This window comes from Girardinichthys multiradiatus, chromosome Y, assembly GCF_021462225.1.
Source record: "Girardinichthys multiradiatus isolate DD_20200921_A chromosome Y, DD_fGirMul_XY1, whole genome shotgun sequence".
Taxonomy (NCBI): domain Eukaryota; kingdom Metazoa; phylum Chordata; class Actinopteri; order Cyprinodontiformes; family Goodeidae; genus Girardinichthys; species Girardinichthys multiradiatus.
This window is the reverse complement of record NC_061818.1, coordinates 23,671,621-23,690,759: the sequence shown is the minus strand read 5'-3', so window position 1 is coordinate 23,690,759 and position 19,139 is coordinate 23,671,621. Positions and strand designations below refer to the sequence as shown.

Sequence of the window (19,139 nt, the reverse complement as noted above, 5' to 3'; positions counted from 1 at the left end):
AAATGCCAGAAGTCCAGTGTCAAGTACCCACAGTCAGTGATGGTCTGGGGTGCCGTGTCAGCTGCTGGTGTTGGTCCACTGTGTTTTATCAAGGGCAGGGTCAATGCAGCTAGCTATCAGGAGATTTTGGAGCACTTCATGCTTCCATCTGCTGAAAAGCTTTATGGAGATGAAGATTTTATTTTTCAGGTACGACCTGGCACCTGCTCACAGTGCCAAAACCACTGGTAAATGGTTTACTGACCATGGTATCACTGTGCTCAATTGGCCTGCCAACTCTCCTGACCTGAACCCCATAGAGAATCTGTGGGATATTGTGAAGAGAACGTTGAGAGACTCAAGACCCAACACTCTGGATGAGCTAAAGGCCGCTATCGAAGCATCCTGGGCCTCCATAAGACCTCAGCAGTGCCACAGGCTGATTGCCTCCATGCCACGCCGCATTGAAGCAGTCATTTCTGCCAAAGGATTCCCGACCAAGTATTGAGTGCATAACTGTACATGATTATTTGAAGGTTGACGTTTTTTGTATTAAAAACACTTTTCTTTTATTGGTCGGATGAAATATGCTAATTTTGTGAGATAGGAATTTTGGGTTTTCATGAGCTGTATGCCAAAATCATCCGTATTAAGACAATAAAAGACCTGAAATATTTCAGTTAGTGTGCAATGAATCTAAAATATATGAATGTTACATTTTCATCATGACATTATGGAAAATAATGAACTTTATCACAATATGCTAATATTTTGAGAAGGACCTGTACAGCTCTGGTGGGAAGCTGGTCAGAGTTCATAGAAAGGTAGAGGGAGCTAAATACATGGCAATAATGATAGAAAACCTGTTAGAGGCTGGAAAAGACTTGAGACTGGTGCGAAAGTTCGCCTTCCAGCAGTAAAACGGACGCTAACTTAGGTACTGGATTGTTCATTTAAAATTGTCAGTCAGTCATTTTCTACCGCTTATTTCATAGTGGGTCGCAGGGGAGCTGGTGCCTATCTCCAGCAGTCTATGGGCGAGAGGCAGGGTACACCCTGGACAAGTCGCCAGTCCATCGCAGGGCAACACACAAACAACCATTACACACTCATTCATACACCTAAGGGCAATTTAGAGTGACCAATTAACCTAACAGACATGTCTTTGGACTGTGGGAGGAAGCCAGAGTACCCGGTGAGAACCCACGCATGCACAGGGAGAACATGAAACTCCATGCAGAAAGACCCCCAGTTGGGATTTGAACCCAGGACCTTCTTGCTGCAAGGCAACAGTGCTACCAACTGCACCACCGTGCAGCCCTTTAAAATTGTATTGTCATAAAAATGCTAATTGCTCAGGGGAAAAAATATTTGGCCCAGCTTTAGTATGAGTAAAGCATGATGTATGTCAGTGATGACTACAGATTAACTTTTTCACAGCTGTGTGGATGGTAATATTTCTTTATTTTTTTTCAACAGTACGAGTTTTCGCCTCAGACACTTTGTTGCTATGGCAAACAGTTGTGTACCATCTCCAGAGACAGCACCTACTACAGCTACCAGAACAGGTAACAGTGCACACTCACAATACTGAGGAGGATGTTATTACATGGAGGTGCTTCAGGGGGTTGAACTCCTTGTAAAGGCTTAAGAAGCCAGTATAAACACTCAGATAATGAGATTGTATCATTATTGGATTGTTGCAGACACGACAGATGACATCTTTCTTTATCAGTCTGTGTTCAGTTCAAAGGTTTAGTTTTACAGAAATCTGCCACCTAAGCACCCCCTTCAGTTCTGAATGTGTTACTGCACCTCAGTGCAACACGGTACAGTTTTTTACTCTGTAGCGAATGCTTTGATGTTTCCCTTCTTAACATCAAGCATTTTCCAGAGATTTAAAGGAATTATTGTTAATCCCATTAACTTTCAATCTAATTTTGCCATTGATCAGGATTATATGGTCCCTTTAGTCAGTTATGCATCCATTTTAAATGCAGACTTCAAGTTTAAAGCTATGCTAAATGTTGCCTTTATAGATGAAAGGTGTCCTCATTAATCTGGAACAAAAAACAAAAATGTGGTTATGTTTGTGTCTTTTTAAAGACATATTAATTATTGCATTGTCACCCCTTCTGACATCTGCCTGACATCCATTCTCACGTCTCTGGCTTTAATCTCACGAATCATCACAGTGAAAGTATCTCTGTTCACCAGCATGCTGTTTGAAATTCATTTCTCATTGTTGATCGTCTTGTCTCATTAACCATTTTCAGCATGCAGCCCCCCCCAAATCATTGTTCCAGTTTGAATGAAAGGCTGAATCATGACCAGTTCAGTTCTAACCTGTACCTCTGTCTGTCTGTGTGTGTGTGTGTCCGTCCATCTATCCGCCCATGCTCGGTCCTTGATTGTTGCCATGTGCTCCATTCACTCTGCATTCTCCCACCCGTACGCTGGTTTGCCTGTGCTGCTACTGTCTGTGCTGGCTGCAGTTCACTCAAATATGGCCTTATTGCCGACAGGTATCACTATTGTGAGAAGTGCTTCAATGAGATCCAGGGCAACAGCGTGAACCTGGGGGACGACCCGGCACAACCACAGACGTAAGTTGGCAAAGCCTGGCGGTCAGAAAACTTGCTGGGGATCATCTTTGAGACTCTCTGCCTGTTTTGCCTCTAGTCATTAACATCTTGTTTTCTCTTCCATGCAGCAAGATATCTAAAGATCAGTTTGAAAAGAAGAAAAATGATACGTTGGACCCAGAACCGTAAGTACGCTATGGGCCATACATGAAGTTCACCAAGGGTTTGAGGGATGGCAGAGATGTTTTATTGTAGCTTTTTGTGAAAACAAAACATGTTTGTCTGTTTTTAGGTTTGTTGAATGTAAAGATTGTGGAAGAAAAATGCATCAGATCTGTGTGCTGCACTACGATGTCATTTGGCCCTCTGGGTGAGTTTTGTTCTTGAACACCATGAGAAAGGAATAAAAAAGTACTGATACCCCTTAAACTTTAATACATTTTAGGCACACACCTTACCACTACAAATGTATTGATGATATTATATGATAGATAAACAAAGAGTAGAGCATAATTGGGTAGTGAAATTAAATCACTTTTCAGCAAAAACATTTTCAGCATCATGCTTTGGGGTCATCAATTCAGTTCAATTCAGTTTTATTTATATAGCGCCAATTCACAACACATGTCGTCTCAAGGCACTTCACAAAAGTCAGGTACATACATTCCAATTAATCTTAATCATTGAACAGTGCAGTCAGATTCAGTTATTTATTCAAATTGGATAAAAAGTTTTTCTATCTAAGGAAACCCAGCAGATTGCATCCAGTCAGTAACTTGCAGCATTCCCTCCTCCTGGATGAGCATGTAGCGACAGTGGAGAAGAAAAACTCCCTTTTAACAGGAAGAAACCTCCAGCAGAACCAGGCTCAGTGTGAGCGGCCATCTGCCACGACCGACTGGGGGTTAGAGAGAACAGAGCAGAGACACAAAAGGAAGACAGAAGCACTGATCCAGGAGTACTTTCTATGGGAAGGAAAAGTAAATGTTAGTGGATGTAGCTCCTTTAGTCGTTTCACCTAGAAAGAAAGAACAGATAAACTCTGAGCCAGTTTTCAAGGTTAGAGTCTGAAAGAGAGAACATATAATTAGTCACAGTAAAAGCTCAGTCAATTGCCATGTCTAGGAGAGAGAAAGGGTTAAACACTAAAAGACAGGGCTATGTGGATCATGGGTAGACAACCATGAGCATTAAGTTGTTGCCAGCAGAAGCTTGGACGATGCCCCTCTCCAGAAAGGTGTCATAGGTAGACACAGAGCCAGGCCAGGTGTAGCTTCTAGGAAGAGAAAAGAGAGAACAAGGTTAAAAGCTGAAATAACAGCAAATAATGCAAAATTGGAGAGTAGTGTGAGAATGTAGCGAAGAGGGTGAAAGTGGTCGTTATGTCCTCCAGCAGCCTAAACCTATAGCAGCATAACTACAGAGATAGTTTCAATTCAGATTATTTAGTTAAACAGCGCTTATTTACAACAATGTCGTCTCAAGGCACCCCACAGAGGGTCCCACTGATGGTCATAGTTATACTAAAAACCACAAGGATTGAGATACCTCTCTCTGTCAGACTGATCACAACCATCGGAAAAGAGAAGGGGTCACACAGGTAGCAGAAATGGAGGGTGTGTTTGCACCTCAACCATAACTGAGCAGGTTTGGGCTAAAACCTGACTCCACCTTACTCCATCCAACAGGGAGGGAGGAAGGCTCCCTCCCTGATAACCTAAGCCACTCTAACTATAAGCTTTATCAAAAAGGAAAGTTTTAAGCCTAGCCTTAAAAGTAGACAGGGTGTCTGCCTCACGGACTAAAGCTGGGTGCTGGTTCCACAGGAGAGGAGCCTGATAACTAAAGGATCTGCCTCCCATTCTACTTCTAGAGACTCTAGGAACCACCAGTAAACCTGCAGTCTGAGAATGAAGTGATCTGTTAGGAACATATGGAACAATCAGATCTCTGATGTATGATGGAGCTAAATCATTAAGGGCTTTATATGTGAGGAGGATAATTTTAAATTCTATTCTGGATTTAACAGGGAGCCAATGAAGGGAAGCTAAAATAGGAGAAATATGATCTCTCTTTTTAATTTTCATCAGAACTCTTGCTGCAGCATTTTGAATCAGCTGAAGGCTTTTAACTGCATTTTATGGACAACCTGATAGTAACGAATTACAATAGTCCAGCCTTGAAGTAACAAATTAATGGACTAGTTTTTCAGCGTCACTCCTGGACAGGATATTTCTAATTTTGGCAATGTTCCAGAGATGAAAGAAGGAAATCCTAGAAACCTGTTTAATGTGGGATTTAAATGACATGTCCTGGTCAAAAATAACACCAAGGTTTTTTACTTTATTATCGGAGGTCAATTTAATGCCATCCAGGTTAAGTGATTGACTAAGCAGTTTCTTTTTTAAAGACTCTGGTCCAAAGACAACAGCTTCTGTCTTGTCTGAATTTAGAAGCAGAAAATTTAAAGTCATCCAAGTTTTTATGTCTTCAAGACATGCTTGTAGTCTATCTAACTGGTTGGGCTCATCAGGATTTATGGATAAGTAAAGCTGAGAATCATCAGCGTAACTGAAAATTTATTCTATGCTGCCTGATAATTTGATCAGGGAGATGGAAACTGGTCAGTGTTGTTGGGGAAGATGAATGGAGTTAAATATTTTAGGAAACGTGTTTAGGGGCCGAAAGGAACTTGAGATAATAGCCACCGGGTATACACCATCCCCACAGTGAAGCATGGTAGAGATTTATTGTGTTTCTTTAGCAGATACAGAAATGTTGGTTGATGTTAAGATGGCTTAAGTTAAATCTTGTAAGACAACTAAAAGGAAGCTGCAAAAAACGTGCAACTGTGTCAGACGTTCAGCAGCAGGACGATGGCCTGTAAACATACAGGCCGAGCTACAATTAGTTTAGATCAAAGCATAATCATCTTTTAGAGTGGCCCAGTCAAAGTCCAGACCTAAAGCTCATTGACATTCTGACATCCATCCAGTCTGACCTAGTTTTGGGTGATTTGCAAAGAAAAATGGGCAGAAAGATTGGCTCGGGGGGGGGCGAACACAAATGCACACCACAGTTTACGGCTTTTTATTTGGGGAAAAACAGTAGAGAATGTATCACTCAACATCCCCTCACAATTGTGCACTACTTTGTGTTGCTCAGTGACATATGACTTGACTTTTCAAACTCCACATTTTTAATGTGTCTCCAGCTTTGTTTGTGACAACTGTCTGAGAAAGTCTGGAAAATCAAGAAAGGAGAACAAGTTCTCAGCAAAAAGTAAGCTTTACAATAAATTAAAAAATAAAAAAGCTGATATTTTGTCAAACTAAACAGCTTTGATCTTAATTAATTCGGAATATTTTGCATTTTATTAGGGTTGCAGACAACAAGGTTGGGGACATACATAGAGGACAGAGTAAACAAGTACTTGAAAAGGCAGAACCACCCAGAAGCTGGTGAAGTGTTTGTGCGAGTTGTTGCCAGTTCTGACAAAACTGTGGACATCAAGCCTGGCATGAAGTCCAGGTAAGACCGTTTAGACCTGAGGTTTATGAGTAACATTTCACTTCCAAGTTGTGTATATCTGTGTTTTTTGTTTGAGTTGTTGTAGCTAAGGTTGTAATGTTGCACCTACAGGTTTGTAGACTCGGGTGAGATGGTGGCGAGCTTCCCTTACAGAACCAAAGCACTTTTTGCATTTGAGGAAATCGACGGCGTGGACGTTTGTTTCTTCGGCATGCATGTACAGGAGTATGGCTCGGATTGCCCTTTTCCAAACACAAGGTAATGTTACGGTTAAATTAAAATCCAGGCAGCTTTCCTATCTATTTGATTTAATGTTTTTTTTTTTTTTTTCGAATGCTTTCTCTTTCAGACGGGTTTACATATCATACCTTGACAGTGTTCACTTCTTTAAGCCACGTTTGCAAAGGACTGCAGTGTACCATGAGATCTTGATAGGCTACCTGGAGTATGTGAAAAAACTTGGGTAGGTCAATTATACATAAACACAAAGTACCCCTTTTTTACCTTACACCTATGTGTGGACAAATGTCTTTATTCTTACAGTTGCAAAGTAGCTTATAGTCTGTTTTTTGAGCAGGTATGTAATGGGTCACATCTGGGCATGCCCACCAAGTGAAGGAGATGATTATATTTTCCACTGCCACCCTCCGGACCAGAAGATCCCAAAGCCTAAAAGACTGCAGGAGTGGTACAGGAAGATGCTGGACAAGGCGTTTGCAGAGAGGATCATACATGATTACAAGGTTAGAAAACCTTCAAAGATATAGACAAAATCTTCACCTTTTGAATATTTGTTGTTTTCAAACAGCCTCTTTTTAAATCCCTGGTATACTTTGATGGTGGCAATCAGGTCCATGCTCAGTCTGTTATTAACTTAATTATTTTCAACAGTCAGTTTGTCTTCATTATATGTTTTATTCTTTTACAAAGGTTTTTTTATTCACCCCTGATCCCTAACATGTAGTCAAATTTTAGTCCCTGTGGATCTCTGCTTCCTTCAAAATTCATTTCAGTATAAAAAAAAAATCACTTGAAGTACAAAAGCAACAATAATCAAAACTATTTTAAACCAGAACACCTTTTTTCTGATGTGATGGTTTTGCTTCTTAGTTGCCCGATAAAAACTTTTTGTTTTTGTTCAGGACATTTTCAAGCAGGCGACAGAAGACAGGCTGACCAGTGCCAATGAGCTGCCGTACTTTGAGGGCGACTTTTGGCCTAATGTGCTGGAGGAGAGCATCAAGGAGCTGGAGCAGGAGGAGGAGGAGAGGAAGAAGGAGGAGAACACAGGCTCCTCTGAGACAACAGAGGTATGTTAGATAGCTGGATTGTTTCTGTTCTTTGTTTTGAAGAAAGGCCCATGCCATACCAGCAACTGCGTGCTGAAGTCTCACCTCAGATTTGATCATGCTTAAGTGTTTTCTCTGAAATGTACCCACTCAGCCAAAATGCACAATCATAGTTTGACTCAAACTCTGCTTTTCTAAATGTTTAAATCTGCTCTACAAGGGAGTCCAGGCTGACACAAAGAATGCCAAGAAGAAGAATAATAAAAAAACCAACAAGAACAAGAGCAGCGTCAGCCGAGCCAATAAGAAGAAGCCTGGGATGCCAAATGTAGCCAATGATCTGTCTCAAAAACTCTACGCCACCATGGAGAAACACAAGGAGGTGGGAAACCTTCAGTTTAGTTGAACTTAATGACCTTAATGGGATTCAAGTAATAGTTAAACCAATCAGTTGTTGTAGGTTGTTGTTAAATGCTAACATACCGGTTTCCCTTCCAGGTCTTTTTTGTTATCCACCTCCATTCTGGTCCAGTCATCAACACCCTCCCACCTATCATGGACCCTGACCCTCTGCTGACCTGCGACCTCATGGATGGACGCGATGCTTTTCTGACTTTGGCCAGGGACAAGCACTGGGAGTTCAGTTCGCTCAGAAGATGTAAGTGGAGCTCCATGTGCATGCTGGTGGAACTGCACAATCAGGGCCAGGACCGCTTTGTCTACACGTGCAACGAGTGCAAGCATCATGTGGAGACTCGTTGGCACTGCACCGTTTGTGAGGTAAAGTCACATTTACAGTGCTTTCTAAAAGTAGTCAGACGTCTTCAGGTTTTACAAAAATATTCACATTAAAACCACAATGTTTTACTTGTTTTACTGGGATTTTTGACAGACCAACTCAAAATTGTGCAAAACACTGGAGTGGGAGGAAAAGGATAACATGTTATACTCAAATGTTTTTGATGAAGCATTGTTCAGTCCATCATCAAAATATGGAAAGAGTATGGGACAATTGCAAACCTAGCAACAGATGGATGTCCACCTAAGTTAACAGGCTTGCTGTAGGGAATATGTTTTTTATGCAAACTCGGGGTTCTGGTCAGAGTTAGGCCCTGTCCCAATACCCACACTACACCCTACACCCCTCTATGAAGTGTGTACTTTGTACAAGTGCATGTAGGGGTTAAAGTGCGCAGGTTACAAGCGTGCAAAATTGGAGAATTGGGACAGTAGGGGTTACGTCATCGACTTGCACCTCTGCACCGTAACTGCAACATCAAAAAGGGCGGGAACCAGCGCTGTTTTCACAGTCTTGCTGCTAAAAAATCTATTTAAAACTGCAACAAGTAATTGTTTTGAGGAGAAGAAAGTGCAGGAAGCGACGGAGGCTTATAGGCCAGACTCCTGCCGCGTCAGTGTTTGTTTGAAAGGTCACTTCAGTGTTATGACCTACTGACTGCCCAGAGTCACTCTGAACCCAGTGGTTTCTTACAATGTTGAACCTGGAAAACCAGTAAAAAAATATATTTATCGGCTTGCTGTCTAAAGTTTACGCAGTTCTTATTATTCTGATTTGATGGCTGGTTACGTTGACGGTTGTGATTGGTTTTTGCTCAAAACGTCATCTGCAGCAGTGAATTGTGGGTAATATACTTCGGCGAAGTCCGCTTCGATGCGGGCTTCGCCGAAGGGCGGATGGGGGGCACAAAGGGGGCGGGGCTAAGGACCACTCTAGAGAAATGGGACACACTACGCACTCGAACCATCAACAGGAACGCGCAATTCAGGGACACAAGGGTGGAAGTGCGGGTATTGGGGCCTTAATGGGAAGATGGATGGAGCAAAATGCAGAGCAATTATGCAAAAAGAGGCTGGAGCTAAAGTTCACTTCCCAGCAGGACGACTACTAAATCTTGTTCACATGTTAAAATGGCCCAGTCAAAGTCCAGACCCAAACTAATATGTGGTCAATGCTTGGAAATCTGAACATGCCATCCCTACAGTAAAGGTGTGAGTGGTACTATCATGCTATGGTGTTTGCCATGCTTCACAGATTTTTATTTCTAAATGAAAAAATTAAACCATAATTCACCACTTTTTGTTGATCTATCAGAGAAAATCCCATGAATTTGTGATGAAATGTAAAAAAACTCAAATCTGCACTTCACTCTAACATGCGGTTCCTTATCTGTCGTCAGGACTATGACCTGTGCATTAACTGCTACAACACTAAGGGCCATGAGCACCAGATGGTGAAGTGGGGTCTGGGTATTGACGATGACAGCAACAGCCAGAGCGGGGAGGCCTCAAAGAGTCCTCAGGAGAGTCGACGTCTCAGCATCCAGCGCTGCATCCAGTCTCTGGTCCATGCATGCCAGTGCAGGAACGCCAACTGCTCACTTGCATCCTGCCAGAAGATGAAGAGGGTGGTTCAACACACTAAGGGCTGCAAGCGCAAGACCAATGGTGGATGTCCTGTGTGCAAGCAGCTTATTGCTTTATGTTGTTACCACGCCAAGCACTGTCAGGAGAACAAGTGTCCTGTTCCCTTCTGCCTCAACATCAAGCAAAAACTCCGCCAGCAGCAGTTGCAGCACAGGCTGCAGCAGGCCCAGATGATGCGCCGCAGAATGGCCACCATGGCTGGAAGAGGTATGCCGATGCCATCTCCACCTACCTCAGCTGCCCCTGAAACTCCCAATTCTGTGCAGCAGCCCAATGCGCCCCAAACCCCCCAGTCCATGCCCAACCACCCCCAGCAACAGCAACCACCAAACCCTGCCAACATTAGCCAAGGATTCCCCAGCAACAGCCGCAGCAGTCAGCCCACAACCCCAGTGCCGCAGGGTAAGCCAGGGCCACAGTCCTCCCCGCTCCATCAGCAGCTGTCTCCTATGCCTAACATGGCGCATCAACCGCAGGCTCCTCCTCCACAGCAGCAGCCGCAACAGCAGCAGCTGCTGGCAGCCATGAAGGTGGCTAAACAGATTGAGATGGCAGCCAAGGTGAAGCAGCAACAGCCGAGTTATGCCATGAACGGGATGCCCATCAACCAGCCACGCATGATGAGCCCCATGCAGAGCCAAATGCAGATGATGCAGGGCTCTCGGGGTCCCCAGGTAATGCAGGGCCAGTGGGGTGCAGGGATGCAGAATACCCAAGGCCACCAGGCACTGGTCCCTCCTCAGCAAGGCCCCATGGGCTCTCAGCAGGCTCAGGGAACCCCAATGTCTCAGCAGTCCCCACTCATGCAGAGGCCCATGATGGCACAGCAGTCAAGTCTCCAAATGCCTGGGGTCATGCTTCCTCAGGGGCCCTCCCAACAGGGAATGCCACCACAGCAGCAAAACTTGCCTCGGGGAATGCCTGGAAATATTACTCCAAGTGCCGTGCAGGAATTACTGCACACCCTCAAGTCTCCGAGCTCCCCGCAACAACAACAGCAGGTCCTGACCATCCTCAAGTCTAATCCCCACCTCATGGCTGCTTTCATTAAACAGAGAGCAGCCAAGTACCAGGCCAGCCAGGCGCCGCAACAGCAGCAGCAGGTCCAGCAGCAGAACCCACAGGTCATGCTGGGTCAGCCAGGAATGCAGGCCATGGCAGCTATGAACCAAATGCAGAGACCCGGGATGGCTCCTCAGCAGCAGCCTCCTCAGCCAGTGGGGCCCCAGGGTATGGCACCCATGGGTCCTCAAGGCCAGATGATGAATACCGCTCAAAACGGCAGCCCTCAGTACCACAGACAGCAGCAACTGCTCAGGATGCAGCAGATGCAGCAGCAGCAGGGAGGCTTGCCTCAAGGCCATAGCCAGTTCCCCCCACAGCAGCAAGGGCCTCCGAACTTCTCCCAGCTCCGTGCACATCAGCAGATGGCTATGCAAGGAGGCACAGGTCCGATGGGGTCAGTCCCTCCCATGTCACAGATTGGCCAACCTGGCATGGGCATGGACGGTATCCCGAACCACCTCAAGCAGCGCATGCTTCAGCATCAAATGATGAAGCAGCAGATGGGTTCTTCAGCGCAGGCTAACTCAATGAGTCCACAACCTCATTTGCTGCAAGGCCAAGGCCAAACAGGAGCTCACCTACCGGGTCAGGCCATGGCAAACACTCTGGGAAACCAGGTTCGCTCCCCGGCTCCAGTGCAGTCTCCCCGCCCACCTTCGCAGCAAGCCCCCCATTCGGGTTCCTCCCCGCGGATACAACCTCAGCCTTCGCCACAGCATGGGGCTCTCCACTCCAGCTCCCCTCACCCCAGCCTCGGCCCCATGTCGAGCTCTATGGACCAGGGACATATGGGAACGCCTGAGCAAAGCGCAATGCTCCCACAGCTGAACACACCAAACCGAGGAGGGCTGAGTAATGACATGAACATGGTGGGCGATGCGACAGGAGACACGCTAGAGATGTTTGTTGAAGGATTGTAGCATTTTGAGACAGAAGAAAGAAATGCTCCAGTTTTCAGTTGAGATTTTTTTTTTTCTATTTACTGATTTAAAACAAGTCTTAGGAGGCCTACAGACGTTCAACTTTCCTTACACCACAGACTCCTTTTTTTGAAAACAGTGATTTAATAATTGCTGTTGAAAAGAAAACAAAGACAAAGAATATATTTTTGGTTCAGACCAGCATTGCGAGAATTTGCCCTGGTCTTTGTTGGTTTATTTTATTTCTCTTTTATGATTTGCAATAGACTTTTTTTTTTTTAAACTTAAAACAACAACAAAAAAAATCCTTATTTTGTACCTTTGCAGATGAATATTGTATTTGTGTTGCGAAGTCTGTAAAGTTGTCTGTGAATTTTTTCGCCAGTTTCTCAGTTTTCCTGTTCCTGGCTAATTTATTCTAATATGCCATTTTTTTCAAAAGGACTGCCTTTAGGAAAGCCTTAATTCCTTTCCTTTGCAGAGTCTAAAGGAGATTAACGTATTTGTATAGATCTAGGATACCTATTGCACACACAAACACAACATGCTGGTGAAAGAGAAGCCTGTATCGAAACTTGTCCATGTTCACAGGTGCCAGAATGTTCTTTTTTTTTTTACCTGGCTCAATCCCAGTGATTGTCTTGCAGATTTTCAAACCTTGCTTTTGTCTGTTCTTTATTCTAAAGAAATTGTCATTAAGTACTGAACCTGTTTTGCCTGTGGTGGGAAATATGTAAATGTTTGACTGCTGATTTGTGTTTGGAGAGTTTTGTGCAGCATTTTTCACTCGCATTAAACTTGAATTGATGAGGAATTATTCTCTAATGTAAATCAAGCAGCTAGACAGTACTGTAAATATGCAGAAAATGAGAATGAAATCACTGTATAAACTGGTTCAAATGGCTCATTTCGTACTTATATACCTTATTGTTAAATAAACCTGTGTGCCACAGAATCTGTCTCTAAACTATGACAACCAAACATTAAAAGTGACCATTAAACGTGTTGGTTTTAATGTATAGGACGAAGCTGATTGTTGTTTAGAATTTGTAGAAATTACTCTTGTTCTCCTCCCATTCATACAATGTCATCCACTTAAACAAGGTCGTATCACAGGGTACCTGGTCCAGGAGGGAAAGCCGGATATCATCCTCAGGGACACAAAGATCCTTATACAGTACAGACCAAAAGTTTGGACACACCTTCTCATTCAAAGAGTTGTCTTTATTTTCATGACTGAATATTGAAGGCATCAAAACTATGAATGAACACATGTGGAATTATATACTGAACAAAAAAGTGTGAAACAACTGAAAATATGTCTTATATTCTAGGTTCTTCAAAGTAGCCACCTTTTGCTTTGATTACTGCTCCACACACTCTTGGCATTCTGTTGATGAGCTTCAAGAGGTAGTCACCTGAAATGGTTTTCACTTCACAAGTGTGCCCTGTCAGGTTTAATAAGTGGGATTTCAAGCCTTATAAATGGGGTTGGGACCATCAGTTGTGTTGTGCATGAGGTGGATACAGTACACAGCTGATAGTCCTACTGAATAGACTGTTAGAATTTGTATTATGGCAAGAAAAAAGCAGCTAAGTAAAGAAAAACGAGTGGCCATTCAATAAATGAAGGTCAGTCAGTCCGAACAATTGGGAAAACTTTGAAAGTGTCCCCAAGTGCAGTCGCAAAAACCATCAAGCGCTACAAAGAAACTGGCTCACATGAGGACCGCCCCAGGAAAGGAAGACCAAGAGTCACCTCTGCTGCGGATGATAAGTTCATCCGAGTCACCAGCCTCAGAAATCGCAGGTTAACAGCAGCTCAGATTAGAGAACAGGTCAATGCCACACAGAGTTCTAGCAGCAGACACATCTCTAGAACAACTGTTAAGAGGAGACTGTGTGAATCAGGCCTTCATGGTAAAATAGCTGCTAGGAAACCACTGCTGAGGACAGGCAACAAGCAGAAGAGACTTGTTTGGGCAAAAGAACACAAGGAATGGACATTAGACCAGTGGAAATCTGGGCTTTGGTCTGATGAGTCCATGTTTGAGATCTTTGGTTCCAACCACCGTGTCTTTGTGCGGTGCAGAAGAGGTGAACGGATGGACTCTACATGCCTGGTTCCCACCGTGAAGCATGGAGGAGGAGGTGTGATGATGTGGGGGTGTTTTGCTGGTGACACTGTTGGGGATTTATACAAAATTGAAGGCATACTGAACCAGTATGGCTACCACAGCATCTTGCAGCAGCATGCTATTCCATCCGGTTTGCGTTTAGTTGGACCTTCATTTATTTTTCAACAGGACAATGACCCCAAACACACCTCCAGGCTGTGTAAGGGCTATTTGACCAAGAAGGAGAGTGATGGGGTGCTGCGCCAGATGACCTGGCCTCCACAGTCACCGGACCTGAACCCAATCGAGATGGTTTGGGGTGAGCTGGACCGCAGAGTGAAGGCTAAAGGTCCAACAAGTGCTAATCATCTCTGGGAACTCCTTCAAGACTGTTGGAAAACCATTTCAGGTGACTACCTCTTGAAGCTCATCAACAGAATGCCAAGAGCGTGTGGAGCAGTAATCAAAGCAAAAGGTGGCTACTTTGAAGAACCTAGAATATAAGACATATTTTCAGTTGTTTCACACTTTTTTGTTCAGTATATAATTCCACATGTTAATTCATAGTTTTGATGCCTTCAGTGTGAAGCTACAATATTCATAGTCATGAAAATAAAGAAAACTCTTTGAATGAGAAGGTGTGTCCAAACCTTTGGTCTGTACTGTAGATATTCCCAAACCTGTCTGAGGCACCACAGTCTGGGGTTCTCTGCAGTTTAACCGTTCTTCCATTCTCTGCACCAACTGCATAAGCTGTTTACCCTAACCCTGGCAGGATTTCACCCTTTTCTGTAAAATCAGGTAGGCACCCTACAAAGCTCCTTGTTGGGTTTCAAATATGTTGGGCAATGTATGTTTATATTGTATTAAAAGAGACCAAAACATGAGATTAATGGTAGAATTTAAGCTTCACATAAAAAGAAATGTATTGTAAATTAAAAACATTAAATGGTTAAGATATAATAAAATGAACCTTTATGGGACAGCTGCAGGAAACTATGCTTTTAGTCCTGATTTAGTTCAGGTTTTCAGAGAGTTGGGTACAGAACTGAGGATCATAGAACATAAATGCTGCCTCTCCTTGTTTAGTTCTGGCCCTGGGAATACTGCATCAGTAGCTCTCTGTTTACCTGACTAGCAGCTCTAAAATGTATTTAGTCCCAAGACCATTCAGTGTGGGGTGAGGGCTGCACGGTGGTAGCACTGTTGCCTTGCAGCAAGAAGGTCCTGGGTTCGATTCCCGGCCTGGGGTCTTTCTGCATGGAGTTTGCATGTTCTCCCCGTGCATGTGTGGGTTCTCACCTGATACTCTGGCTTCCTCCCACAGTCCAAAGACATGCCAGTTAGGTTAATTGGTCACTCTAAATTGACCTTAGGTGTATGTTGAGTGTGTGCTTGGTTGTATTTGTGTTGCCCTGCGATGGACTGGCGATCTGTCCAGGGTGTACCCTGCCTCTCGCCCATAGACTGCTGGAGATAGGCACCAGGTCCCCTGTGACCCACTATGGAATAAGTGGTAGAAAATGACTGACTGACCATTCAGTGTCTCACCATTAACAAGATTTTAAAATCTATCCTTTAACAAACAGCGAATCAGTGCAGTAGTATAAGGACTGCTGGGATATGATCCATTGTCCTCTTGGTCTGGACTTTAGCAGCATGAGCCCTAGCTGCCCGATTGATTGAGAAAATGTACAGTAAGCACAAATATTTTAATGGTCCTGTTTTGACACGTAACCCTTAGTTTTTGCATTGTTTTTGCAGAAGGTTGTAGGCAGGTATTTTAGTCTCTGGTCTTTAATTTCATAGTCTAGTTGCATGCTGATCTCCAGTCTTGCATTTGAGGGAACAAAAACTGATCACTTTCTATATTTTCAGCACTAAGCTGATGGAAATTTGGGCCTACTTAATAATGTTATGGACAACAATTCTGAGTGCCACTGCCAGACAGGACGTGTTATAAACAAAGCAGGTGTCTTTGTCCTAAAGGTGAGCTTAGAGAGGACAAAAACCTGTGGGGCAGAAGGAAGATTTGTGAAATCTTTATTATGAAGCTGGGTAAATTCATCTTTGTTTTTGGCATCTTTTTTGATATTGGTCAAACTCCCAAATCCATTAATTCCTTACTTGCCCTAAATGTGTCATACACATATACAACAGAATTTAAAAGACACTCAGAACAGGTTAAAACATTATTTTTTAGAAGTCCATGACTTATTTATTTTGGCTTTGAATTATCAGATTATAAAAGTATTTGTCAGCACTATCTGTTAATGTTTCTAAACAGTCTATTCTAGGACATCCAAAATGTTGGCCCACCTGAGTAAGCAAACAAACTATCAGGACCCCCTTCATTTTACTTATCGCTGTGGAGTTGGAGTTGAAGATGCCATCATACACCTGCTTCAACAAACAACTGTCATCTGGACAAAGCCAGCAGCACTGTGAGGATCATGTTCTTTGATTTCTCCAGTGCATTTAATACAATCCTACCTGATTTTCTTTGTCAGAAACTCCAGAAGACTCAGGTAGAGGCCTCAACAATCTCCTGGATCAAAGACTACCTGACAAACAGACCACAGTTTGTGAGACTGAAGGGTTGTGAGTCTAACCAGGTAGTCAGCAGCACAGGAGCACCACAGGGGACCGTACTCTCACCATTCCTCTTCACTCTGTACACCTCAGACTTCCAGTACAAGACAGACTGCTGTCATCTGCAGAAATATTCGGATGATTCTGCAGTCGTGGGGTGGATCAGAGATGGACAAGAAGCTGAGTACAGGAAGGAGGTGGACCGCTTTGTGGCATGGTGTGGAAACAATCATCTCATCTTGAACGTGACTAAAAGAAAGGAGAATATTGTAGATTTTAAGAGAAACAGGAATAAGTCAAAAACTATTTCTATCATGGGAGAAGAAGTGGAGGTGGTGGAGGAGTATAAATACCTCGGTGTTCACCTGGACAACAGACTGGAGTGGAGATGCAATTGTGAAGCTATCTACAAGAAGGGACAGAGTAGACTGTACTTCTTGAGGAAGCTTAGGTCCTTCAGTGTTTGCAGCAAGATGTTGCATATCTTCTATAAGTCTGTTGTGGAAAGTGTGATCTCTTCTACCATCATCTGCTGGGGAAGCAGCATCAGAGCCAGGGACTTCAAAAAACTCAACAAGCTGATAAAGAAGGCTGGCTCTGTTCTGATGACTCCTCTGGAACCACCAAATGAAGAACTTTATGGAGAACCCTGAGCATCCTCTTCATGAGACTGTCCTACAGCAACAGAGTGTCTTCAGTCAGAGGCTTCTTCAGATCTGCTGTAAGCAGATCCTTCCTGCCCACAACCATCAGCATCTACAATGGCTCTTTGAAGAAACCTGCATGATATTAACTACAACAACATTTAATTTACCTTTGTGATTAATAAAGTATTTTTGAATTTGAATTTAGATCAAGAGTTTTGATCAATTACTTTGGAAGTATCAGTTGACATTTTACAACTCTTTACAATTCAGATGTGAAAAAACGTTTTTCTGATTTTCTCTTTCAAATACAATTTATGCACAAGTCGGACAGACATGTTTACATCACGTTACATTAATACTGGATTAATATTCTGCTCCTCCAAATCATTTTACTCATACTCTCACCATTGCTAACTGGTTCAGACTGTACGATTATTGCACTTAGATGTCTGGTGGAAGTTCATGTAGCTGAAGTACTTTCTTTCAGTTTCTTTTATAATTATTTTTAATTGAAGCCTGTTAAATGGCTTGTGGATTTATGGAAATCTATATGCAACCAGCCTCAACAAAGCAGCTTGTAGTCATTTATACAAAACAATTTGACACCGGAATAAGATGATTACATATCCTCTGATGTGTTCAGTGAACAAGTTTTGGGGGCGAGGAGGTTGTTGCTCTGTTGTGTCATTTAAAAAAAAAAAACACTGATATTGCCCTTTATGTAACTTTCACAAATCCAATAAAGGTTTCACAAACCCCAAATTGGGTTTTAAACATTCTGCTATTAGTGTAGAATAATCAATTCCAGCTTTGAACAGTCAATAAAACAAAACAAAACAAAAAAACACTAATTTGTCCCTTTATTAAACTTTCACAAATCTCAAACTTGGTGTGAAAGATTCTGCTATTTTTAAAGAATAATCTGGTCCAGGTTTGAAGTGTCTAAGCACTGTATTTTTGGACCTGGATCAGTTCTTAGGTGGTGCAGATGACCCATCTGTATATATATCACAAGGTCATCTTTAAACTTTTCAAAATGTTCTTTAACTATAACCAATTCTGGAGTCTTTTCCTTTTTAAGTATTTTTCCTATTGGCAGGTCATCTTCTGGTGTGATAAATAACCATGGTAGAATCGGTGATTGTGGAACTGTGAAACTATATTGAAACTGTGTCAGACCTAAACTTTGAGCTTCTATATTCCTAATCCATCCAAAGATATTGTAGTTAGATTTATGATGTTCTCAACAGTCCTGCAGCACAGCCTTTGTTGGATGGCCATAATTATGCCTCTGAAGGTTTATCCAGTATATATATATATACATTTGCTTCATTCGTATTAACCTTAAAGGAAGTTCACCAGTGTCAACTTGTAAAGCAGCTAAAAGAGATGATCTAAAAGCTCCAAAACATATTCGCAACCCCTGTGTTTGTTCTCTATCAAGCTTCCTCAAATGACAATCAGATGCTGCCATGTATGCTACACAACCATAATCCAAGGAAGATCTCATGAGCCTGATAAACTCCCAACAGTACACTTATTAATGCCCCCATTCCTGACCCGAAAGACATCTTAGCAAATTAACTTTTATTTACATTTATTTGGAACAGATTCTATTTGCTGTTTCCAAGTAAGTTTTTCATCAAAGTTGACACCTAAAAACCTCACTGAATTCACTTGTTCAAGCTTTTGAAAGAGGGACTGTCGCGTCGCAGTTTTCTACATGGTTTACAGGAGACGAAAGCAGTCAGAAAACAGTGTACATTTCAGTGAAAAACTACGCCACTGGAGTAGTATCCTTAAAATCTTAACAGTAACTACATAAATATTCAGGATAAATGTTTTAAATAAAATACTCAAAAACAGTGTATTAACGCAAACATTATAAAAACAATATAAAACCTCTCCAGTTCCTATCAGGCAGATTTCTAGACACCTTGCTGACGTCACTTTCAAGCGCCGTCGCCAT

The 19,139-nt window shown here is 42.8% G+C and overlaps 1 protein-coding gene across 1 annotated transcript in view; it reads left to right on the top strand.

Annotated features, from left to right (window-relative positions):
* Window positions 1–12,769, top strand: part of LOC124864572 (CREB-binding protein-like) — a 52,696-nt gene extending 39,927 nt beyond the window's left edge. Inside the window, exons 19-31 of the mRNA XM_047359408.1 lie at window positions 1,459–1,547; window positions 2,505–2,585; window positions 2,693–2,749; window positions 2,857–2,934; window positions 5,779–5,846; window positions 5,945–6,095; window positions 6,207–6,353; window positions 6,445–6,558; window positions 6,673–6,838; window positions 7,238–7,405; window positions 7,605–7,766; window positions 7,883–8,164; window positions 9,583–12,769. Coding sequence (XP_047215364.1) covers window positions 1,459–1,547; window positions 2,505–2,585; window positions 2,693–2,749; window positions 2,857–2,934; window positions 5,779–5,846; window positions 5,945–6,095; window positions 6,207–6,353; window positions 6,445–6,558; window positions 6,673–6,838; window positions 7,238–7,405; window positions 7,605–7,766; window positions 7,883–8,164; window positions 9,583–11,814 — 3,795 coding nt within the window. The 3' untranslated portion in view covers window positions 11,815–12,769. The remainder of the gene's footprint in view (window positions 1–1,458; window positions 1,548–2,504; window positions 2,586–2,692; window positions 2,750–2,856; window positions 2,935–5,778; window positions 5,847–5,944; window positions 6,096–6,206; window positions 6,354–6,444; window positions 6,559–6,672; window positions 6,839–7,237; window positions 7,406–7,604; window positions 7,767–7,882; window positions 8,165–9,582) is intronic.
* The last annotated feature ends 6,370 nt before the right edge of the window (window positions 12,770–19,139 follow it).